The sequence below is a fragment of the Oryzias latipes genome, chromosome 3 (assembly GCF_053564925.1).
Source record: "Oryzias latipes strain Hd-rR chromosome 3, Olatipes_Hd-rR_3.1".
In the NCBI taxonomy this organism is placed as follows: domain Eukaryota; kingdom Metazoa; phylum Chordata; class Actinopteri; order Beloniformes; family Adrianichthyidae; genus Oryzias; species Oryzias latipes.
In genome coordinates this window covers 37009839-37035488 of record NC_136239.1, presented here as the reverse complement: position 1 = coordinate 37035488, position 25650 = coordinate 37009839, and the positions used below count along the sequence as shown (strand labels likewise).

General features: G+C 42.3%; 3 protein-coding genes across 3 annotated transcripts in view; all 3 read left to right on the top strand.

Moving 5' to 3' along the window:
• Window positions 1–19773, top strand: part of itfg1 (integrin alpha FG-GAP repeat containing 1) — a 159142-nt gene extending 139369 nt beyond the window's left edge. The window contains exons 16-18 of the mRNA XM_023953696.2: window positions 5940–6022; window positions 7923–8040; window positions 19011–19773. Of these exons, the coding sequence (XP_023809464.1) occupies window positions 5940–6022; window positions 7923–8040; window positions 19011–19070 (261 nt within the window). The 3' untranslated portion in view covers window positions 19071–19773. The remainder of the gene's footprint in view (window positions 1–5939; window positions 6023–7922; window positions 8041–19010) is intronic.
• On the top strand, window positions 11473–12426 carry LOC105358676 (high choriolytic enzyme 1). Its single transcript, XM_011494334.4, has one exon. It carries the CDS (start codon window positions 11566–11568, stop codon window positions 12364–12366), a length of 801 nt encoding a protein of 266 aa, XP_011492636.2. The 5' UTR covers window positions 11473–11565; the 3' UTR covers window positions 12367–12426.
• Window positions 19774–20081: 308 nt separating the features above from the next.
• The window catches only part of neto2a (neuropilin (NRP) and tolloid (TLL)-like 2a), a 29396-nt gene continuing 23827 nt past the window's right edge, over window positions 20082–25650 (top strand). The window contains exons 1-3 of the mRNA XM_004067530.5: window positions 20082–20881; window positions 23313–23369; window positions 23479–23622. Of these exons, the coding sequence (XP_004067578.2) occupies window positions 20872–20881; window positions 23313–23369; window positions 23479–23622 (211 nt within the window). The 5' untranslated portion in view covers window positions 20082–20871. The remainder of the gene's footprint in view (window positions 20882–23312; window positions 23370–23478; window positions 23623–25650) is intronic.

Here is a 25650-nt window from a genome sequence, read left to right as displayed (position 1 = left end):
TTTAGTGGAATTTTCAATTTCTCTTGGATATTGTTAATGATGTTTATTTCCTTCTTCATAAAAGAAAGACGGTCCAACCACCAAGATGTTTAAAAAAAGGAAAAACATTTTTTTTAGAAAGAATCAAAAATTAAATAAAGAAAAATGCAAATTCATGCAAAATAAATATTAAACAAACAATTGAAAAAAAATCCTTTAAAAAAAATCCTATGTGGGACAGTTAAGCTAAAAGCTGATATAACAGAACAAAATTCAAGTCAGATTTTTGCTCTACTTTTATCCGGTTGTAGTTAGTAACAATAAAGCAGGATTTGGCTCAGCATCCTAAAATAAAAACACATGAAATCTTTGAGAAACGGTTGATTCACATCCATTTGGAACGCTAATGAACGCTTTTCTAAGCCGAGCCTGTTGAGGTGAAGGGAAGTTATTGGTACTAAAAGGGAATCTAAAACCTACAAACCACGAAACGTTTTTGATTTGTTTTTGTTTTTCAAACTCACACATTCGGCTCCACACTTTACCACCTAAATGTCACAAAACAGGTGAGATTGTTTGGTGTTAGGAGAAGCGCGAGTGCAGCCTCAATCTGCTCACGCTGTAAACTGACAGCAGTGTGAGAGGGAACGCTGTGATGGACCGCTGACCTGTCCTCGAACGACTCGCAGATGGACTCCAGCCACCCTCCAGCCACCCTCCAGCCCTCAATGGGTTCAAGACCCCTCGGAATCACAATGAGTGAACGAGTGGGCCTTCTCGTGGCAGATTGCACCGGATTTAACGATTCATGGCATTAGGACGGTTGGATAAAGGCGGAAAAAGCCAGAACGCAAATACCAACAAGCCACATCTGACTGCCGCAGACTTTTTAGCAACTCTGCAGGGAGACGACACCTGAACAACTCCCTGGATGCAGCCCACACAAGCCTGTGTTCTGTGATCTGCTTCATATTTGATTGATGGTTTTGTAGATATGATACATTTCTACACCTCCTGTCTTCAAATCCCATCCTTCTTCCGTTCATCTTTCTGCACCCGTCTGTTTTCCGTCTTGTCATACAGAGCCCGGTTTTTTTCTTCCTTCTCCCCCTGTGGAACCGAGGTCTTCATCAAGCAGCTGATTAGGATTGCAGATTCTTTGGTCCGCCACACAGAAGCAGAACCACAAAACACTCAAATCAAACACGCTGCTTTATTGTCTCCTTTCCTGCTCCTTCCTATATGTTTCCATCGGATCTGCTTCCCCGCCTCGTTTTTCCTCATCTTCTTCCATTTGGTCTACAAAGCGAATTAATGAATGCCTAAGAATGAAGCCCATTATGCCGAGTCGACGTCTTTTCCTTCCTCGAAGGGAACCGGGAGGGGAGGGACTTCATTAAATCTACAGAACATATAATAAGGAGGAGATGCTTCTGGGAATTTCCTAGAAACGAGGGCAGACATGCCACCCAGTTGGGTTAGCAGCTCAGCTTTCAGTATTTTTGTCTTATCCATCTTTAAATCTGTGCTGTAAACTCCTGCTGTGCCCCTCACAAGGAAATATTGTGTAAATTCTGCTTGGATATCGTTTAGCTTCTGTCCTATTATTCCTTGTTTTTAACTCAAGCCTCTCTCCTCCTGCTTACTTATCTTCCGCCCAGGGAATTCCCTTTTTCTACTCCGAGTGATTTATTTCACTAATCAGTCCTCTGCTTGTCACTCACCCTCCATCTCTGTCTCTCGTACTGTGCCAGTTTCCTTGGCTTTGAACCAGAGTATCTCTGTGTCTCTCTGAAGACTTGGGAACACTTTTCTCTTCCAAACAGCCAGATCAGATCTGCTCCCAGGCAGCGGTATGGAAGCCGACTTGCCTCTGACGTCGCTCCCCCGCCAGTTGCCACACAGATGGCTGTGCTTTCCAAGAGCTAAGCGACGGTGGCTGGCGGCAAGAGTGCGCTTGTTATGTAAAACGCAACGCCGTTACTGCGCGCTCATTTAAAACAGCTGCAAGATGTAGTCCTTCTCCAGTCAGTCGGGAACGGCGAAACACGGCGGAAGAGCAGCAACTTCCAGATTCTGCCAAATGTCAAGACGGAAATGTTTATTTCCTCCTGCTAAAACATTCTGTCCGCTATCCACTTATGAACTCCTCACCCCTGAAGACGCCTAAAAATAGATGGACCCAGATTACAGTAGGTTTTCTCAGGTCTTAAAATAAAAGTTTAATCTTTAAATCAAGCACAGCTACGCAAACAGATGTTTAATCTTTTCTTAAAAGACAGGCTTTGTCCTTTAGACTAACCTCTGCTGAGTTCTCAGCGGACTCTTTTCTCTGGATCTGTCAGACTTGGGGTCCCTTAACAGGCTTGTGGCCATTGCTTTTCGTGTTTCAACAAAGGGGAATTTAACCTTCATGTGAACATTTTAAAGTCACGTACAGTTGGTGAAAGGAGCTCTGATTGGACCAAAGAAAGGAGAACTTTGTTTATTCTCCAATGAGCTCTTTCAGAGTTGACAGAGCAGATTTTGTTTGTAAAAGTCTTGTTTATGATTTATGTGGCTTCCAAACAACTTCTAATAGTCAAGCAGAAATGAATTAAAAAGTTCAACATCACCTCCTTTGTAACCCTTGTGTTATCCTAGGCACTTTAACATTGGGAGTTGGGTCATCGAGACCCACTAGACACTGCTCTGAACCTTTTTTTTTCAATGATTTGTGATCTTCACTGGTGTCCATGGATTACATGAAATCTTTCCACCTTCATCCACCTTAGTCATGGTAGAGAGAACACGTCAATGCAAGGGTGGGGTCATCTAAGGTAGCACAGGGTTAAGTGAAACTCCCATTAGCTGTCACACACCTATAAGTGTGTGAAATTTGTTCTCTGCATTTGACCCCTCCCTTGGGGGAGCGGTGAGCTGCAGACACAGCCAAGCTCGGGAACCATATAGTGGTTTAACCCCCCCAATCCAACCCCTTCATGCTAAGGGTCAAGCAGGGAGCGGATGACTGGTATGACTCGGCCTGGATTCGAACTCACGACCTTCCAGTCACAGGGTTGATTTTTTCTAGATAAACCAAGTTTAAAGTCCCACTCTGTTCATCTTTTGAGCCGTTGTCAAAGCGTTCCCAGGGGTCTTTTAATTAAAAAGATGCCACTTTTAGTGTTGTTTTCTTTCTTTCTTTCTCCATCATCCCCTTGTTTTCACGCTCTCCCGCTAGTTCACAGCCCCTCACACCCCACACCTTGCAACAAAAATGGTGATCAATATTGGAACTATCCGGCCTCTAAATCAAGAAATTCTCAGAAATGCCATTTTCAGCTTAAATTTCTTTATAAACGTCCTCCATCTATAGGAATTAAAAACAGAAAACGCGATTTTCATTAGCGTGGGTCTTTGACTGTCAAACTTAATCTAACGCTTTAAAAACAACTTCACTTTTTTTCATTAACATGCACATTTTAATTCAATTCACTTTTATTTATATAGCCCCATATCGCAACAATAGTCATCCCAATAGGCTTCAAACCAGTATTTGTGTAATAAACAGGAATCATAAAGAACATAAAGTCATAGAATTAAACAGGAAATGGTTAAACTAAACTAAACACACAACTAAACTGGACTTTAGTGGATTTTAGGCTCCTTATACAACAGGGCAGTTAAAATAATGTCTTAATTATGTTTTTGTTTAAAAAAACAGTTATTATGGGTAACAGATAACAAGCAAAGGAGGAATTATTTTACCAAATGCAAAGTGCAGCCTTGCTGTATCATTATTTTAAAGATCTCATTAGTTTGTCTGCGTTTTTTACACACACACACACACACACACACACACACACACACACACCTCTTCCTCAGCCTCAGCATGACTTTGTGCAGATTGATTTAGCATCTTCCCGCAGAATAAATGGGCGTCCCTGGAACAGATGCAGCATTTGTTTCCAGGCATGGCACTAATGCTGCCATCACGGAGGTGTAAGTTACCTTTTCCAAGGGCACTGCTGCAGCCTCCGACTCCAACGAATGGCTGGGTGGTGGTTTTCCTCTCTGCTCCAGAGCAGCACAGTCTCCGTCTCGCCTGGACAAGGTTAACACAGGAGTGGCTTTCACACAGAAAACCTTCAATGCTGCTTGTGAATACAACGGCCTTATGAGAAACCAGGTCAGAGTTCAAGCAGTCCCAACTTTTGGATTATCTGCTTACTCTAAAAATATGTCTAATACAAAACTACTAAGTCAGGAAGAAAATATACACATTTTTAGTATCCATTATCCTATCATTTTCTTTATTTAGAAATAAAAAATAACTGAACTTCGGTTGATTGGTGGTGTAGTGGTTAGAACTCACCTCACAGCAAGAAGTCCTTGGTTGAAATCCTGGCTTGGGACCTTTCTGTGTGGAGTTTGCATGCATGCGTGGGTCTTCTCCAGGTTCTCCAGCTTGCTACCACAGTCCAAAAATATGCATCAGTTAGTGTCTCCCTTAGGTGTGTGTGTTTTTTTCTCTCTGTGCCTGTGATGGACTGGCAACCTGTCCAGGGTGTGACCTACGTGCACTCAACAGTAACTGGGAAAGGCTCCAGCAACCTCGTGACCCTAGAAGGGATTATGTGGCTTTGGAAAATAGGTGGAGTGTTCTGAATTTCATCTGGATTAAATAGAATCAGATATTTTCATCCGATTCTTGGCTATCGCTTTAGATTCTGGTAACAAAATGAAACCAAAAATCGTGTGCACTTCACTGTCATCTGGATTACCAAAGAATGCAACACAATTTGATTCCAAACTCACACATGAAATGGAGCAATAAATACACATAACCTCATTGATTCTGATTCTACTTCCAATACCATTTCCACTCCAAAGTCCAAAAATACAGTCCATGTTTCTCCACTATATGTTAATGAAAACATTTTTTTCATTATTGGAAATAATTTCAGGCGTCAAGGACTTTTAAGAAAAGAACAAAGAAGCTCTTTGGTGTGTCTGGTTTTTTTTTTGTTGTTGTTTGTTTTTTACATCATGCTGAAAATAACAGAAACAAATTCTACTTTAAAACTCTTTTCAAGATAAGAAAAGACCAAAAGTCCTCTTCCAAATCTTTCCATGTTTATTTCAACCAAAAATGATCACATTGGTGACGCAGGTCCACATCTCTCAAACTCAGTCAATCGATTTAGCCGCTGATGGATGATAGTTGTTGATGCAACATTATATTATATTATATTATATTATATTATATTATATTATATTATATTATATTATATTATATTATATTATATTATAGATAGATAGATAGATAGATAGATAGATAGATAGATAGATAGATAGATAGATAGATAGATAGATAGATAGATAGATAGATAGATAGATAGATAGATAGATAGATAGATAGATAAAGAGAGAGAAAGAGTATTAAAATGTATTATAATGTTAGCTCCTCACAAAAACCAATCTACATCACATTATGACGTAGATAAGTGAGAACCGCCCCTTCCAGGAAGAGTCTGTGCTGCCAGCCCCGCCCCCACGCTAACGCACAAAATGCACGTCCGTCTCTGTAAAAGTTCGGATGGTGTTTGTTTTCGTTACCGAAACGCAGACACGCTGCTGAGGCCGACTCTAGCTAACCACCATTGCCCTTCAAAACCCACTGGTTCACTAGCACGTTTACAGTAAATGCTCAAAATGTTCACTGGTTCAATGTTCAATTTTTAAAGTAGGAGAAAAATCAGACGTGAGAAAGCAGCACACAGCTCATCGTAACTGGAGTGCATTTAAAAAAATGGAGAATCTGAGAATGACGCCTTAAAATAGTGTCTGCAGATCCTCAAAGGAGAAGCGTGAGGCCTTAAGGGGACAGTCTGTGGGTGTCGTACTTTTGCATGTTACTGTATATGGCTGCTGTCAAGTGTCGCTTATCATCTCATGTGTCTTTCTCCTTTATCCAGAACATAAGGAAGCAGGAGTGGACCGCCATCATTCCCAACTCCCAGCTTATCGTCATACCCTTCCCACATGATAATCCTCGCAGGTAAAAACGAAAATGCCATTTCAGTTGAAGAGTTTGTGTTTAATTATCAGGGAAATCCTGTAAAAGCTGCGATTCTGCAGAACATTTGAATTCTCCGGTGATGCCTTTACATGACATTTCTAACAGAGCAGCTTTGCTGCATCTGAATGGAACAAAGCCCCCTCCCCAGCGCTGTCACATATCAACGCGAACGCTCGTGCTATTATGGTGTTATGTACGTGTAGCTGAAGTCCCAGGAGAAGCTCCAGATGGCTGTTCTGCTCACACAAACACATGCAACCCCCCCCCCACTGTTTCTTTATGTGCGCATTTCCAGCACAAACAAACTCCCACAGATACTTTGTGGGCGGTTTACAGTACGCAACAAAAAGGGAGCACACCCCTGAGTTTGGATGAGTGGGACGGGGGACGATTAGCTCTCAAATTCAGAGCAAATGATCCTAAATGTATCAGATGATATCTGCAGAAAACAAGCGATGACCCCTTGGCCTGTATAATTTATCACCCGGCTGTCGGTAATCAGCGGGGATGCGCAGACGAACGGCACAGATGTCTGCTCGCGTTTATGTTCAATTTTGTCCCATTTTTTGTCGTCACATATTAGGAACGGTACGCTCGGTGTAAAGAAAGCCTGACATTTTCCCTGCATAATTTCCTGTTCCTGTGCGGGGAAAAGGTGATTCATTTATGCATGCACAGCCTGAAGTCCTTTCCACACGTTTCAGCTGATGGACCACATCTATAGATGAATTCAGAAGGTTTATATCTTCAGTAGAGTCTGACTTGTTTTTCTCTGACATGTGGACAGGATGCAGACTCTTTCCATCACACAGACTCTGAGTGTCGTTCATCACTGCAGTCTCCAGCTTCACTTTAGGAAGGCATCCGCAGCAGCTGTGATGAGTGGTACCATGACTCACGCAGTACCACCTGAGCGCTGCCGCGTTTCACACTTTTTCACTTTGTCATCACCCGTTTTGTGTCTGTTTCCTGCTCTGTAAATAAGCTCCAGTCAGCTGAACATGTGAAAGATACGGAGAAAAACAAGTGTCCAATACATTTAGATTCATGTTTTTTCTTTCTCAGGCCACAGACCAGTTTAATGTCTGACGATCCTGTCCCAGTCCAGCCTATACGAGGCTGAAGTGAGCGTCTGATTTTGATTTTTGTAGCTTCCAGTTTCCCTTCACTTTTAAGAGCAAAATTTGTCTTCAACGTTTATCTGCAGCTGGTTTAAACTTTATTTCTACACAAGATTTTATGTAGGAACCAATAAAGTGTGATGTAGACGTTCTGTTAAGCCTTTACTGTCAAAGTAGACGCTCAGAAATCAGACGCCAACTTCAGCTTCATCTGAAGGTGCGATGGACAAATAAATGCAAAAAAAAAAAGGAAAAGCTGTTCTTCAACTGGTATTTTCTAAACGTAATCAAAAACCGTTTAAGCAACTTTATTAGCAGCATCCTCATAACATTAGACGGTCGGTTGCTTTATTTTGAAGACTATTCTTCTGTTTCCTCTGTTCTGCCCAAAACAAAACTAAACACAACTGTTTGTTTTTTATTAACTTTGCTAGTTAAATTCAACGGTCGGTGCGGCCGCTTTAAGAAAGTAGCGGATTAATTTTCAACACTGACCGCACGACCTGACGTGCGTCAAGAAGGAGTTGGACGTAGTAGTTTTTCAAAATAAAACTTCCTTACAAAATAAAACGGGGAAAAAATGGTGGTTGTGTTTTTTTGTCTGCGTCCCGAGACAACAGTTGTGGTTGGGGATTACTGTTTCAAAGAAACTTCCCTTTCATTGGTTTGTTATGAACGTGTTGTGGAAATAGTACCGGCTAAATCGTTTGGGTTCCTACAAAATCAACATCATCGTGTTTGATCTCTTTTTCCTCTAGCTGGAGCGCAAAGTTATACCTGACTCCGAGCAACAGCGTTCTTCTGACAGCCATCGCACTGATCGGAGTCTGCGTCTTCATCCTCGTCATCATCGGCGTCCTCCACTGGAAGGAGAAGGTCAGGAACTCACACACAGGGTGCAGTTAACCTCCTTAGCGACGGTTGGATGCCTCACTCTTTGTGTGAGCAGCTTGGTGACGGGCAGCAGCAGATGGGTTTCCCTGTCCCACAGAGGCGCACTTCCACGCTCTTTCTCTTCCTTCATCCATCCGTCCATCTCACCAAACCTGGAAGGATGTTTTTTTCTGTCCTTCCAGCACGCTGGATCAGCTCATTACTGTCTAAATATGCCCTCCGGGGGAAGGAAGCACACTTTCGTTTGTTTTGTGCTTCTCCCAGTCGGGTTGTTTTCATCGGCAAACACAGAAACCTGGAGCGTGGCGTCACCTGCTCAAGGTGACGCCGCGCTCATTCATGAGGAAGAATTCTCTTTTTTAAGTGACAAATGCATCACTTCTCCAGTTAAAAAGAAAGAAATTCCCACAATCCTGCAGACGTTAGGATAAAATTCTGTAACTTCTCCTAGCATCATCTTAACTCCGGAGAACCCACAGGTCAGATTTGGCTTTCCACAAGTTTTAATTTTATAAAACTTTAACTATTAAAATTAATAGTTTTAATAATCTTTGTATTTTTTGTGGCTGCTGTTAATTGCTGCTATGCAAAATGAACAAACAAACAAAAAAATTCAAATTAGCTTTAATATCCCCAAGGTTAAAATATATATTTTTGTGAGAAGTTTCAACATCAATTTAGTTTTTTCTATTTTATTTTCAGAGCACTAAGATCCAAGTTTTTTCTTCTGCAGCCAGATACCAAACATTTTCGCTCCGATGAGCTTACTGAACCTTTATCTGAAATTAAACCACTTAGGGAGGTGTCATCTGCAAACTATAGGACCAATAGACAGGTGTTTGCTTATGCAGCTGTTGGTGTTCAGGAAGAACAACAGAGAAGAAAAGGACAAAGACTTAAGGAGGCGATCCACCCATTGACTATATTTGAGAACTGGACTGAGTGACCCCTCGCTTTCCAAACAGAAAGTACCTTTTTGTCTCAAAAAGCTCAAATGCGATAGACTATAGACTATATATATATATTCTATAGAGAAATAAACAGCTGTTAGTCATTCTATGCATCTTTTAAACATGTTCCTGCTAATCATAATTTTTTTCATGATATTTTTTCTGTAGTGCAAGTTATTCAGGCTATAAACTGACCAATCAGATGCCTCAATAAAAGTAGGTGGTCTCACTTCAAGCTTGCGAAGCTTTTGATTGACAGATTCTCCTGAGCCTGCTTTTAGTGGAAGGGGTGTGGCCTTCTAGCGCGCTCTCTCCAGATTGGTGAGAGTGGTTTCCATACAAATGTAGACTAAGACCAACATGGACCAATCACAGCTTGATGAGGACGCCTGGTTCCAACATGACAACAGACGTATCGTGAAAAAATTGGCTACTGAATTGACTTCATTTGGTTTGAACCTCATTTTCTATATACAGTCCTACAGTGTAAAGGTCCAGAATTAAGATTCATGCTTCTTCAGTCTGACAAACGGCCATTTTCTAATCAACCTGCACAAGAAGCACTAAAAGGTATGCCATCATTCAGGAATTTACTAAAAATCAACATTTAAACGTATTTCTGAGTGAGATTAACATAATTTGAAACCATATCAATTAGGAAAGTTGTTCAGTTTCTGTTTAAGATTATAGGCGATCAATAGGGTCTTCGTGGAGATTCAGTTTAATTAGATGACATTTTGACGTGGGAAGACAGCGAGGTCCACCTGCTTCAGTAAAGCCTGTAGGTAAACACGAATCAATGCTGCGCCGCTGAATTATTATTCGAGCCGCTCGATGGCGTACGCTGGGTGGTTAATTAAAGCAGCAGAGTGTCCCTCCAAATCTAAGGACTTTGATCCATCCATCAATTGTTTTTTATTTTGTTACATTGTTATTTATTTTGAGGATTCTTCTTGTATTTATCTGGGCCTGGATCCTAAAATAGGATGAACTGTTATAATTTATTCAGAAAAAACAAAAGTAGAAACTGAATTTTTTTTACTTGAGTCATAATTTAGACATTTCTATCTGCTCGCAGTGAAAATAGTGGACATTTTAGTAAAAGGTGCACTTGGGTTAAGGGAGGCTACACCAAATGATTAATACTTTACCCAGATTTAGCACCAGTTCATAGCTTACAAATGCTATAATATGAAGCACCTCATTTTTATCATTTCAGAGAACTAGCAAACTAAAATCTCTGGACTTGGGCCCTTCTTGAATTAAACAGGGGCGCTGCCATATTGGATAACCAGTGCTGCCATCTATGGGATGAAGCAAAACCCATGCAAGAGAGGCCCAAGTCCAGGAATTTTGCACTTAATGCATTTTAAATGTCAAACATAATCAATACATTACAACGGACTTGGGACTTTTTTGCACCTAATCAGATAGCTTTTCCCTTGAAGACCATAGAACATATAATATCTCTATTTTGAAAAATTGTGGACTTGGGCCCCTTTTGAACTAACCGATTCAATGATGTACAGTAAACCCTTGTTTTTCGCGGGGGATACGTTCCAAAAAGAACCCATGATAGGCAAAATCCGTGAAGTAGAAACCTTTAATTTTTTTACAATTATTATACAATTAAATACTCTATTAAACATTGAAAAGAGAAAGAACAAACCATTTTACGGGCTTAAGTATTTGTTTCACAAATCAAAGTACTTTAGAAAAAATGTTTTCAACAAATAACTTCTGTACTGTACTGTCAAATAATAATTTTAATCATCAATGTGAACAGAAGGCTTCAAATTGCCGAGATTAGCCCCGCCCACCGCGACCCGAGTAATTGGATTAAACGGGAGAAACTTTAAAATGATTTTGAAAAAAATACAAAGTACAGTCGGACAAATAGTTACTCATGTGTATTTCACTGCTCTTCAGACTGAGCCGCAGCATCCTGACTCTGCTCTGCAGTGTTTTCTTCTTCTGAAGCCCGCGGTGCAGCTGTGTTTGTTCGGGAGAAGAACATAGTGATAGACAGTATTTGTCGCTCTTTTTTCTATGGGTTTTAGAGAAACTCAAAATTGCAAGATGATCTGCACGTACGTGTTGTTAATTTGGCAAGCTGATTTACGTACGTGTACATATTAAACTGCAAAGTTATTGACACACAGGTAGAGAAGCGGAGTGACTTTTTAGCCAATCAGAATGCAGAACACAATGCACGATGCAAATCCGTGAAGTGGCGAAACCGTGAAAAGTACACCGCGTTATAGCGAGGGATCACTGTATTACATTTTATGACAAATTGTGACACGTTTTACCAAAAATAAAAATAAAAACTCATCTTTGTGTTTACCAGACAACTAAGTAAGTACAATAAACAATATTGGTAAAGTAGGTTTGTCTGTGGAGCCTCCCTTCTGAGGTTTACTTCGGACAAACAGTTTGGACCCCCACCCATAATCTTGCTGCAGACACACCTCCACAGGTGAGTATAAAGAGGCTGAACTGAACTGAGGCAGACATCAAGTTTTGAGGAGTCAGTTCTCAACCCTCCACATCCAAAATGAATCTGGCTCCCTCCACCTGCCTGCTTTTACTGCTCCTGCTCGGCATCGCTCAGGCGCTGCCCATCCAAAATGAAGAAGGCCATGAAGAAGGTGATGAAGATGATTTTGTAGACATCACTACCAGGATCCTCACCAGCAACAATAACACTGACCAGCTCTTGCTAGAAGGAGACCTGGTGGCTCCTACAAACAGGAATGCCATGAAATGCTGGAGCAGCAGCTGTTTCTGGAAGAAAGCCTCCAACGGTTTAGTGGTAATTCCTTACGTCATTAGCTCTGAGTACTCTGGAGGAGAAGTGGCCACCATCGAAGGCGCCATGAGGGCTTTTAACGGCAAAACATGCATCCGCTTTGTCCGACGCACCAACGAGTACGACTTCATTAGCGTTGTGAGCAAAACTGGATGCTACTCTGAGCTGGGCAGGAAGGGAGGACTACAGGAGCTGTCTATCAACAGGGGAGGATGCATGTACAGCGGCATCATCCAACACGAGCTCAACCACGCTCTGGGCTTCCAGCATGAACAGACCAGGAGTGACCGAGACAGCTACGTCCGGATCAACTGGGAGAACATCATCCCAGCGAGTGCCTACAATTTTAACAAGCAGGATACCAACAACCTGAACACCCCCTATGACTACTCCTCCATCATGCACTATGGAAAAGATGCCTTCTCCATTGCCTATGGGCGAGATTCCATCACCCCCATCCCCAATCCCAATGTCCCCATCGGCCAGAGGAATGGCATGTCCCGCTGGGACATCACCAGAATCAACGTCCTTTACAACTGCCGTTAAATATTTTCATGTCTGATCTATAATCTCTGAATTATTAGAAATAAAGTAGATACAAAGCAACTGTTGTTGTCTAACTGCTTTTCTCTTTTGGGTTCATGAAAGAAAGCGTCCCAGTGCTGTGGTGGTGAGCACTTTGGCCTCACATATATATATATATATATATATATATGTTTGGTATCTGGCTGCATATAATATCTTCATTAGAAATGAATTAGAAAAGCAGCTCCATGTGCCTGAGCTGCAAATGCAGGAGCAGAATCCCACGTTTTCAAGTCTTTCTTTGGGCACTTTTCACACTCTCAGGCATTTTTGGTGACTGAAAATGTTCCCTTTGGCCGTGAACAGACTCCCCGCTGAGGCCATTCTGTTGAAAAACATGACGGACAGTGGCTGGGAGCTCAAATGTGAAGCTCTCACAGGCACCAAACCCAGGATTTACCAAAGATGACATCCACATTAACCGTCCGGTTCAGTCGGTCGCCGCGCTTTGAGGTTTAACTCTCATTTTGGTCGCATCAGAACCGAGAGGGGTTTACAAGTTTTTCCAGACAGGTTCAAAAGCATTTTCTCCAAATTCTCTCATTTTTATGATATTTTCATGTGTTATTACCTTTGACAGTTTCACACCCGCCTCCACAGGTTGTCTTTAACTAAGCGTCTAACTGAAGGTGCTTTCACACTGCACTGTTTGGTCCAGAGCACTTTTTTTAGTGATTTGGCAGGTGTAAACGATCACAAGTGAACTCTGGTGCGGTTCACTGCAGAGCGAATGTCTATCCAGCAAACCAAAGAACAGAATTAAATCAAAGGAAGTGACAAACAAAAAATTGCTGAAAACACAAATTCAAAGGAGAACAAATCAAGAAATATCCTTTTTTTTAACATTCCTGCAGGCAAAACTAATGGAATGACAAAGTGAAGCTGCTTATCCACGTGTGATGAAGCTCGTCTCCAGCATGTCTCTAAATGTCAAACCATCAGGAATGTTAGCATTCAGCTAAACATCCAGGTTTCTTCCAGAGGGAAAGACGAGCCGTTTGCACTCTGACCTGAACAGGACGATGAGGGAGGCGTCAGCTTCCTGCTTCCAAGTCAGGCTTCTCCATATTTGATCTAAATACACTAAAAAATCAACACCAAGTCTGAAATATATGCAAAAAAAGCTTTCGTTCAAGTAAATTTGTGTTCATTTGTTAATAAATAAGACTAACAAAAAAGAATCTTTAATTGAAGTTTTGTGTTAAAGCATTCTGATTTAATATTAAGGGTTTTTGAACTAAATTACATTGTTTATACATAGTTTTTGATAAAGAGGTAATTAAATTATTAACTATTATTTAAGACATTTTCGAAACTTTATTGGAAGAAAGATTTGGCGTCACTTTCAGCTTCTCTGTCGCTGTGCAGACGACAAAGAAACCACATTTTAACATCCTTGACAATAAAAACCCTAAAATAAAGCTGGATTTTATTAGGGCCCGAGCACGGAGTGCAAGGACCCTATTGTAATTCGAATGTTTATTATTATTATTATTATTATTATTATTATTCTACCGGAAGAGTCGCCTTTTTGAGGCCTTTAACATACCCCAAAACTCACCAAATTTGGCACACACATCAGGAGTCGCGAAAAATTTCGTATTTTATAGGAGATTGGCATGGGCGCAGAAAAACGGCTTGATAGCGCCACCTACAGTGACTTTTGTCCCGACGCCCCGCATACGCTTTAACGTACAAGCTTGATTTTTACAGGGCATGTTCTTCAGATGGAGACCTACAAAAAAGTCTGAAAGGACCCACCTGTCACTCGCACAGGAAGTCTGATATATTGAGGTCAATATGTCATTTTTGCTTCATTTTGGACATTTGCAGGCCTCACTCTAGAGCGAACTCCTCCTAGAGATTTGTGAATAATGACTCCAAACTTTGGTTTTGTAAACTAAACACATGTCCGATGTTAAATTGCGAAGCTTTTACGTTTTTACGGTTGTTTGTGACCGTGGCGGCGCGTCGAAAATGGAGGTCATTTTGAAAACACGCCATGAAAAGAAAAATGGCCATTACTCAGCCATGCAAAATCCAATATTATCCAAAGTTGATATGCATGATTGTAGTCTGACTTTGAACACATCTGCAGTGGAAGAATCTGGAATAGGTATAGCGCCACCTGCTGGTAAAAGGAAATGACATGTTTTACTTGGAGCATCACTGCTCCAAGTAGGATGAGCCGACACACCTCAAAATGATGTCCACCTGTTGAAAAGCCATTGATGTTTACTCTGATAAAAAGCCATAACTTTCAATGCGGGGGTGTGGTCGTGACAGAGCGGCGAAGTTGGGCGTCTCGCCATGCACACAAAAGTTGCTCTCACGTGCACATTCCTTGTCCAATCTCACTGAAATTCAATAGAGGTGATGAGGCTTCCATTCTGAACCAATGGATATGACAATCTTGGACGACCTCCATAGCGCCACCTAGATATTGACAAATACATTTTATGTCACATTCTGACCTATCTTTTCTCTGTGCTTTGTCCGACATTCATAAAATTACAACAGGAGATACTCATAAGGGTCTTCTCTCATCGTCTAAAGTTTCATGGGTGTACACCTGACGGTGCCTGCGCAAGCCACCACCAAACAGGAAGTGGTTGATTGCGTTGCAGTCAGATAATTAAAAATTCATAAAAAATCAGCCGTTTGTATCACGAGGCTGAGATTTCAGAATGAGAGGCGTCTTACATATCTCCAACTTAGATACACAGCACTTGCATGGGTGAACAAAAAACGGCTCAATAGCGCCACCTACCATGTTTGTTTTTGAGAGCCCCGCCATGTTCTTTAACATACAAGCTTGATATTTACAGGACATGTTCATCAGATGGAAACCTACAAAAAAGTCTCTTGGGACCAAGCTGTCAGTCGCACAGGAAGTCTGCTATATTGATGTCAATATGTCATTTTTGCTCTATTTTGGTCCTTTGCAGGCCTCGTTCTAGAACGAACTCCTCCTAGAGATTTTTGAACAATGACTCCAAACTTTGGTTTTGTAAACTAAACACATGTCCGATCTTAAATTGCGAAGCTTTTAAGTTTTTACGGTTGTTTGTGACCGTGGCGGCGCGTCAAAATTTGAGGTCGTTTCGAAATCACGCCATGAAAAGAAAAATGGCCATTACTCAGCCATAAATAATCTAATCTGATCCAAATTTGTTGTGCATGATTGTAGTCTGACTTTGAACACATCTGCAGTGGAAAAATCCGAAACAGGTGTAGCGCCACCTGTTGGCAACAGGAAATGACATGTTTTACTTGGAGCATCACTGCTCCAAGTAGGATGAGCAAACACACCTCAAAATGACGTCCACCTGTTGAAAAACCATTGAAGTTTACTCTGATGAAAAACAAATCTTTCAACGCGGGGGTGTGGTCGTGACAGAGCGGCGAAGTTGGGTATCTCGCCATGCACAAATGTTGCTCTCACGTTCACATTCCTTGTCTGATCTCACTGAAATTAAATAGATTTGATGAAACTTCAATTCTGAACCCATGGATATGACAATTTTGGACGAGCTATATATGTTCATAAATGATCATGAAGCATGATCATATAATCAAGCTTCATAGGAAATCAGCCGTTTGTCTCAGGAAGCTGAGATTTCAGAATTAGATGCGTCTTACAAAGCTCCACGTTTGAAAAGCAGCACTATACGTACGAGAAACATTTAACCACCTTAATCACCCTATTGTGCTGAAAGCAAATTTTTGGACATTTTGACTCAAGCAAATATTTTTATCATAACATCTGTTTAGTTTATCATCACCAAAATAAAAAAATATGTACATTTATAAAATGAACTGGTCAACTCTAGGATTTTATTTATTCAATCTTACATCCTCAAGCTTTTCATCAGTCTCCCCTGCTGCAGGAGTGGAGTTAGCCCCCCCCCCCCCCCCCCCCCCCCCCCCGGCTGTGTGCTCACATGTAAATTAGCCACGAGTGGCAGACAGAAAGTAGAACAGTTAGAAAGCCTAGTTCAACACTAAAATACAGCAATTTCCTTTGTTTTGTTTGTCTTTTATACATCCTTAGCACTAATCATTGCTTTTTTATTCATCCAAAATACAATTAACTTTATATTTTATCTTTTTTTTTTTTTTACAAACAAAATATATGAATGTGCTCCAAAACAAAACCCAGTCTCAGTACACTCCTACAGATGTAACATCAGACAGTAAATGTCTCTTTTATGCTTTTTTAATCAATGCTGCAACTTCTTTTCATTTCCTTTCAATACATCCAAAGAAATTAAACTACAACGACAACAAACACAACATATAGCAAATGTCTCTAAGAAGATTGTGTATATACATTATGTACCACCTTTAAACACCAAATAAATAACAAATCTTTCTAATACAATCACAAAAAATGGAACACAAAATGTAAAACCCAAATTAGAAATTGCAATTTTAAAAAGATACATTTTTCAGCAGCTTTTCAAAATCAATCACATATTTTACTCTTCTGTGGATGAAACAAAGAAGTCCAGAGCAATGTAGCCACTTCTCCAAAGTCTCTGTCACCTTCAGTTTTACACAAAGTCTGTGAAAATCCACCATACATTGGTCACATGTATTCAGAGACCTGCTAAAAGTCCACAATTGTAAAAGCTCTTATATAGACAACTGTTTGTTTGCTTGGAGCTCTAAATATAAAAAAATGCTTTTCTATCACCTAGACACAGATGGAGAACCATATCAACTGGATTAGTAACAGGGAAACATGTTTAGGTTTAAACTTACATCAATAGACAACATGAAGCTGTTCATCACATTTTTGACCTAAACATGTAAACACATCCTTGGCTCTGCGGTTAGGAAATGGTACTTGGGAATCTCTTCATACCAGGAGCCAGCCTGAACATTGGAACATCACCACAGTGCCCATCCAGACTGGGACAGCAACGGGGTCCACTTCAGAGCCGTGAGCTGCTGTGTTTAACTCCAGCTGTCCCAGCAAGGGAGACAACTGCAGCAACATCCACTGACCAAGCTGGCAAGCCCTGGCAGAAAAGATCCCCACAAGAAAAACACTGGCTCAGGCAGGCTGGTCAATAAAAAAATATAGTTTTACCAATGTCTTGCAGCTCGCAGATCAAGTGGTTTAGTTTTCCAGTAATGTCAGTCAAGAATACAAGTTCAGATTCACCATATTCAGCAGATATCTCCACCAATAGCACCTTAAAAATCCTGTTCTGTTTTGCTTTGCAGCTGAGGTTTTTTATGATTTTCACAATAGGAGTCATTATATGTCCAGAGCCAATCACTTCTGCTCATAAGGCCTACTGGTGAAAGAAGCAGCAGTAATGCAGACATTTTGGAAAGTCTTGGTCAGCTTTACAGTGAGTGATGAAACCTGTTTGTCGGTCAATCATAGCAGGAGCCCCGTCTGCAGGTATGGCTACCAGCTTTTCTAATGGTACCTTTTTCTGCACAAAAACTCCTTCACCGTGTTATACATTTCAACTCCTCTTGTAGTTGTCTGTTAGGGCAGATGTGTCAGGAATTCTTCTCTTGTGGAAACCAAAAGCTATGCTGTACTGTTGCCGTCCACAGACTCATCACACTGGACGTTAAACCACCTGCACTTTTCAAGATCCCGGTCCAGCTAATTGGCCAAGTTATCAGACATAGCTGACACTCATCTAGACATTGTAGTGAAAATTGAATGAGTTCTATTGTTCTCATCCTTAGGGACAGTGATAGCAATTATCATCATTGCTTGTTTCTTAATCTGATAAAAACCTTCTTCTACTTGATGAGAAAATGAGGAGGTCTAAACGAGGCTTAGATTTAAGAATTTTTTTCATGCTATATGCAAAAGTCTTTGTCCTTTAAGGCAACAGATTATAGTCCCGCCCCCCCCCCCCCCCCCCCCCCCACAGGCTGCTGTCATATTAACATTAGCTTGGAGCTCCAGAATGGACAAGAAAAAACGACGAGAATGGCTCGAGCAGGGCGTTGCTCACGGGGCGGTCGCTCGTGCCAGGCGGTGGCACGTGCTCGGGCCCGCTAAATGCTACTTGTAGCTTTAATTGAATAATGTTATTCTTTTAGATGCATGATGCACTACCATCTAAATATTATAAAAAATATGAAAACCCAAGTTTTGTCACAAAGCTATCGAGGTGTTGAATCTTTTTGCTCTGTTACAGAGGAAACAATATTTATTTATACATAAATATACTTACAAATCACGCTTTTCTGTCACTGAAGTTTCAGTAAAAACCATTTTAAAAATAAAACGTTAAATGTTCAAAATCACCTGGAACAGTTCTCAATTTTATCTCCAGCGGTTTAGAAGTGAGAACTGGGAGAATACTTTGCTAAAGACCTTATTAAACTGTCAGAAGTCAAAAATAAATGTATACATTCGGAATTTGACGCTCCTGAGGGGTTTGAGCGACAGTTACTCGACACAAAGGCCTGGAGGGTTTTTGCCCAGATGTTAGAGTTTGTGCGACATTTCTGCAACAGCAGTTCTGTGAATTTCTTCCTGTTTTATTGTACTGTCGTCTTTTACCTGTTTGATGGCGTGACGGCGTCTTAAATTCACGACTGGTCGTGTCTCTCCTCCCCAGAAAGCGGATGACCGGGAGAAGAGGCAGGAGGCCCACCGCTTCCATTTTGACGCCATGTGAAGGAGGTCGTCTCCGTCCCCCCCTGCTCCACCTGCCACCCATCCAGCCGCCCGTCACGCGCCTCCACAGACTCATCTCAAGGGCCAAAACAGGATTACTCCAAAACCTTTCTTTCTTTTTATTTTTATTCCAGTCCGATGTGAAATCTTTTATCTTCCCTTTGATTTATTCATTCCATTGTTAGAAGTACAGAAGCTGCAACAAACCCTCCAGGAGATCCCTCCCCAGATTAAATAGAAGAATCTTTTCTTCCTAACGACACAGACCTGTTAACACGTCACTGGAAACCCCTCTGCTGTGAGTCTGTATGCAAAGCTTGAATCCGCTCATTTCCCTGAGTCAAACTAAACTGATCAGAATCATCCTGGACGAGCGGAGAAAAAAATGTCTAAACCGTTTTCTGGCGGTGCGGTGAGCAGAAATGATGCGCAGGTCGGCTCATCGTTTCCTCACTTGATTGCTCCAGGTTCTGCATTCAACACGGAAGTCTGTTTGTCCTGCTGAAAGACTCCCTTCACTCCAGCTGCACGTTTCACCTCTTCTGTCTTTTAAATGAGATTCTGTGGGTTTATTTTACGCAGATGAGCTGTTTGCACTTTTTAACTAAATGGAAAACTGTGGGAGTCTGTAATTTATGTCTTTTGTTGCCTGCAAATGAACGTGTTTACGAGCTGAAGTTGATAATAAAGGTTCTCCAGCTGAAGCTGCTTCTTCCTGCTTTCTTCTCAAACAAACTGATCCATATGAAGTTTTTCCCATCGCTGTGTTCTGCATTTATTCCATTTTGTTTCTAATTGTTTGGACTTCAAAAGGAAACCATAGAAATAGACATATCTTGTGCTGGAGCCACCATCGTCTTCAAAATGGAAGCAGCAGTTTGGGTTAAATAGCCGTTAATTTCCCCAAAGGACCCCTGGGGGCCTCTTTGAGTGTCCCTGTGGGCCCGGCACCCCACTGCAAGAACCAGCCTGCTAAATAATGCATGGAGAGAGTAAACCTTCCCCGCGCCATAATGAGAGGAGGACTGAAGCTGTGGCGGAGGCAGAGCGCGCGGGAGGAGCTGCGTGAAGTACCGGAAACGGGGAAAAATACTTTTAAAAAATAAATGCAGGGTTGTTTTTGTTCTTTTATAAGTGAGCAGGTGTTTTTTTTAATGTATTTATCTTTTTAAATAATCCAATAATGGCAGGATCTCTGATCTGATTTTCATGTGCACAACAATGTTTTTGAAACATTTTCGCCTTTATAGATTTTTAGCAAAAGCTTTTAGAGTAAATAAATGACTGTTCTTTTATTATTTCTGCAGGCATTTACTAATTAATTTTGAAAAACTTAACCGGAAAAAGCTCTCATCTTCCGCCTGCCTCGCTGGCGTTGGGGACAGTCCACTGTTTGATGTGAGCAGCAGCAGAGGTTTGAGCGCGCCTCCTCCAGGAGCGGCTCTCACTTCATGCGGACGGCGCGCGCACACTGTTCCCGCTCCCGCTGCTGCTCCTGGACATCCCGCCCGCCTCTCCAGACGCGCCAGTCCATCCCTTTCGTGTCGGTCGGAGCGTGCTCCGGCTTTCTCGGTGAAGATGCCCGGCTGAGAGGCGCGCAACAGCGTCCAACCGCAGCGGCACCGCCGCCTGACAGCGGAGCTTGTTGCTGGCGGATCCCAGGAGCGCAGTTCCGCGTAATGGATTTACAGATGTCTGCAGAAAGTTGGATTTTGTGAGGAGCTTCGTGGAAACCCCAGAGAATGGACAGAATACGCGTGAATTTTTAGAAAAGGCGCTTTGGAATCACACCAAGAGAGGAGATGCTCAGAGGTGGGTTGAATCAGCAGCTGGAGGTTGAGCGCGGCGCGTCATGGGCACCTCATCCTGATAAATACCTTTACTGTTACGCATCATTTTGGGGGGATTTCCAAACAATCCTAAAATAATTCACATTATTGATTTAATTTACACAGAACAAGGTGCTTAGATCTTTTATTTCAACAAAACTAACATCTGCTGGCTTCATTGTCCTCATCGACATCCGGGCTCGTGCTTCAGCTGCCTGTGGATCCATCAAACCACACCAACCAACAGCCACTGAATGCATGGTTGGAATTTAAACCAATTAAAGAGTTTAGCTTGTCTGGCATTCCGGTGCCGAACCGTTTCATCGGATCAGACCGCGTCTAGAGGCGTTCCAGCCCGGAGCGCGAAGCGGACCGCGATCCGCGCAGGCTGCAAAGGTCAAACGGGCTTCCGTTTGCTCGGGAGCTCCGCGGGAAGCGCCAGCGCCGATCCTGTGCAGCTCAGTCTGAGGAGCCGCTGCGCAAAAGGCGCAGCTGCGGGCGCGTTTCTATGCGCTCCTGGTGGACACTACCTGTGGTCAGGTGTGTTGCACGCGCCACTGAGTTGCTGCATCGCGGCATCTCCACCTGAGGCGCGCACCGTGATTTTAAGCGAGTACATGGGTTCTTCCTGATGGTTGAACCCCAGCTCTGCAGACGTTTGATGGTTTCACGAAACCCAGCTGATGCAGGAGCCAAACTTGGTTTCACGGGGTGATGGGGCAGATTTCTGCTGGCAGATAAGCTGGTGCTGTTCTCAGAGAGGTCATGCAGACTGGACAAGAGGCGGGCTCAGTCTGACTGCAGGGCAGAGAGCATCAGGTCTGGATGAGCCTGACCGGGCTGAGCTCCTCTCCTGTGCGCAGAAGCTGCAGTGGGTGGATCTCTGAGGAACAGTCATGCTTGGTGAATCCAGACTAGTGCTGAGGCTGCAGCTGGTTGGCTGAAGGATCTGGCTGCACGGATCCATGGAGCAAACCTGTTGTGCGTCAGGAGTCCGCCATGCTGAAGCCTCTCACTGTTTGCTGAGGGTAAAACTGCTCCTCTGACATAAAACACCTACTTTGGTTTGTTGTTTTTGGAGCCTGCAGCAGCCTTTCATTCTGCTCTAACTTATTTCGCAAAGCAAAGTGAGAAGTGATGGAAAACTGAAGTGACATGACCTAGAATAGCAGGACTGAACCTGCGGTAATTTCCCCTGATGTTCTTTAAACAAAACTTTAAAATAAAAAAACATCTCAGCTCTCACTGCTGAAAAAAAATCTGCACACAGACGAGCTGATTCTTCATTAGATAACCTGCTTATTTCTTTTTCTCGCACAAACTGTTTGCATTCACCTCCCACGGCTTCCAGAGTGCTCTGGCATTGATAAAACTGCATCTTTATGTATAAATGGTCAAGACTGTTATAAGAAATCTCCCAAAACAGGCAATATTTAACCACATTTGTGGTTTTCAGCCCCTTGGATGAAGATTTTGTTAAAGGAATACCTAAGAACCACATTTTATTCTTCTATGATGCATGCATTGCTTTAGGCTGCTGCTTAAAACGATCGATTCTGTCATTTCGTGTGAGTTAAAGCCGTAATGGGAGCTCTGTGCAGCACCTCGAGTTTGGGTGGTCTGTGTTCATAATGAGTTGGTGCTTCCACCTCCGACACATCTTTGCAAGATAATGGAGATAGAGTTAATGAGGATGCTGCAGCCTGGGGGGGGGGGGGGGGGGGGGGGTGTTAACGTGCACACTCATTGGTGTAGCAGTATTTATCTTCAAGCATGCGTTTTCATGAGAAACGCTGTTTTTTTTTTTTTGTGTTCTGGTTAGCGTTGCACATGGCCTCTTTAACCCCAATCACTTGCAGTTTAATTGGGTTTATTTGCTCCTTGGGAGGGCGAGGATCTCCCAGTTCCCCCCTTTTTTGTGTTGTAAATCGGAAATTAGTTTACACAACTTTGCAGCAATCGTTTGTGCTTGTGAGCAGAGTTGCAGTTTTGCAGAGGATCAGTCATATAAAGTGGCAACTATTTGTCACATTAATCAAGCTGAGGAGTCAAATGCTGGCAGTGATGCAGAGAGGGAGATCTAAATGATCCAAAAATGTCAGGAAGAAAGCAAAATGTCAGCCAATTCTTCAGGTAAATCAACTCTGCCAACGTAGTGTACGTCCATGGATTCCTGAAGACAGCCCCTCCCTGCTGCCCCATCATCTCAGCACTCCTTCTCTAAATGCACCGGTTCACTCACAGGGAAACTCTATTGATCCAGACTTTACTTGCTATTCATCAAAGCACGGTGGGATCGATGCACGAACTCATCCCGAGCTGTTAAATGATTTCATTCTGCTGCTGATGATCACATAGATATGAATGCATGATTGTGTCAGCTGAGACTAATGTGCGATGTCTCCGTCTGGCAGCGTGGATCCTCTTCTTTCTCGTGGAAGAGGCCTTCGCTCTGGCGCAGAGGACTAAAGGTGAGCTTCTCTGTCGACCCTTTTTCTTGCTCTTCTTTTTCTGAAAAAGTTGCCTTCCCATCATCCACCTCATCGATCCGCGACCCTTTTCTCTCTCTGCTCCCTGTAGAATCTCAGAGCAATCATGGCGCCCAGACCCAAAACCAGAACGACTGTGGGACTTGGGTGCGCAACATCAACGGCGGCGTGTTCATGTCGCCCAACTACCCCAACACCTACCCCCCCAACAAGGAGTGCATTTACATCCTGGAAGGTAAAAGCGTCCTCCTCCGCTCAGCCGCAGAGGTCAGAGTCTCTGCCCCCCTCCGGCCTTCACTCAGACTGACATTGTTTTTATATAACCTCGCCGCAGTCGGGTTTTCGGCGCCGTGGCTGCCGGCCAATCAGCTTGACATTTTCAGAATGAGCCATCCCGAGTTTCTTTTATTGCACACATATTTCCTCCTTGAGGATGATGAAGAGCGACTCTGTGCGGGCATCCCAGGACTGCCCCCGCCTCCTCCAGATATCCTGCAGGCGGGGTGGCCTGATGCTCAGCTTTTGAGCGTTAAGCAGACTGAGCTCCCAAAGCTCACCTGTGAGGTGTGGCCCCCCCTGAAAGCATCGTTAGCATCTCTGACAGATGAGATCTGCCTCATGTTTTGCCTGAACCGGCAGCTTTTGTTTTTGTTTTTTTTATCATGAAAAGAACAGCAGTGGAGTTTCTGCTGGCATGTTCACACACAGCTAAAGGGCTCCTCCTGTGGACAGATGGAGCTACTGCACCACGCATGGAGCTGTCTTTTTTTTCTTCTTCTTCTTTTTCTTTTCTTCCGTCCCTCTGTCTGTTCCCTGATTGTCACCGAGTGCATCAGTAACTGATTATGAGCTGGGTTCCCTTTTGCGTCACGCGGCGTCCCGTCTGTCTGTGTCGCTCACACACACCTAACAGGAAGTGCAGACAAACAAGCTGCTTGTTGAAGCACAAACACAAAGATGTCAGCTCCTTGGGTGCTGCTGCATGAACGGCCTTTGACCTCCGAGCTTCTGCTCTTCTGTTTTTTGTTATTTTGTACCTCTGCATCAGTGTGATTCATCCATGCATCAGCTGCCCCCCCCCCCCCCCCTTTCTGGCTATGCCCCCCCCCCCACACACACACACAGACATCAGACATTATGAAAAGCTGCAGAGATGATCTGCAGATCACACCGTGTTTGTGTGAGCACATACACTATAGTGGTGACTAGTCTGAACACACATATCAAAGAAGCAGTTTACTTCTTGAAGGGGTTTAAACTCCATTATGGGTTAGACGTTCCAGCACAGGGTCAGAGTCTGCAGCCTTCAGCGCTGAAAGACCCAAACCCAGCGAGAGCCCCCCTTTACTGTCAAGAAAAATAGATATTTGTCTTATTTTGTCTCATTTATTTGTGGCCATAAATGATTTTTTTTAATAAGATGTAGCTTTAACAATGATTGAATTACACCAGTGTGATATCACTAGTATATAACGTTTACAGCTGCACATACAAGGTCCTTTCAAAGTAAAATGTGTCAAATAAGCTGCTGCTGCTGCAGGTTTGCATTTAAGCGTCAAGAACTTTGTCTGAACTGACAGAAAATAAGAAAATGAGGTTAAACTTGTTCTAATAATAAACCAGCCTGATAATAAATCAAACCTTTTATCATCTATTTTATTCGTTATCTGACATGTTTGCCTTTTAGAGGAGTGGTAAAGCTCTTGATTTAGTGTTAAAGTCAGCCGTTATAAAAAATATTTGGATGTTTTTTAATAATATAAGATCTCCCCAGTTTAAAGATCTAAAAATAAATGACAAAACTTAACTAACAAATAAATTATTTATTCAAGTATTTTGTGCTTTTCTTCAAAGCTTCTTAAGTGAAAGGACAAAGTGGCTCCAGAGCCTCAGGTTGCAGACCTCTGTCTTTGTTTTTTCAGCAAAGTTTGATTCATTTTCAAAAACAAATGATTTTTTTTTGTTCTCCTATTAGAACAAACTAACTACACACAGTGTGTCATTTGTTTTATTGGAAAGCGACAGTTAAAAGAAACAATTTTCATCTGTTCATAAAATATTACTGTGAACAAAACATTTTCTTTCTTACATTCTAAGATTATTCATTTTTTAGGTTTATGTGGTGCTGCAGAATCTGCAAGACACATTTAAATAGATGTCTTTTCACAAATAAAATACATGTAAAATTGTGATTTCAGATATTTATTTTACTTAATTAACCAGCAGAAATTTACGGTGGCCCAGAATGGTCACAACACAACAC

Coding starts and splice junctions, on each gene's coding strand:
- LOC105358676 (XM_011494334.4), top strand. CDS start 11,566: ATGAATCTGGCTCCCTCCACCTGCCTGCTTTTACTGCTCCTGCTCGGC.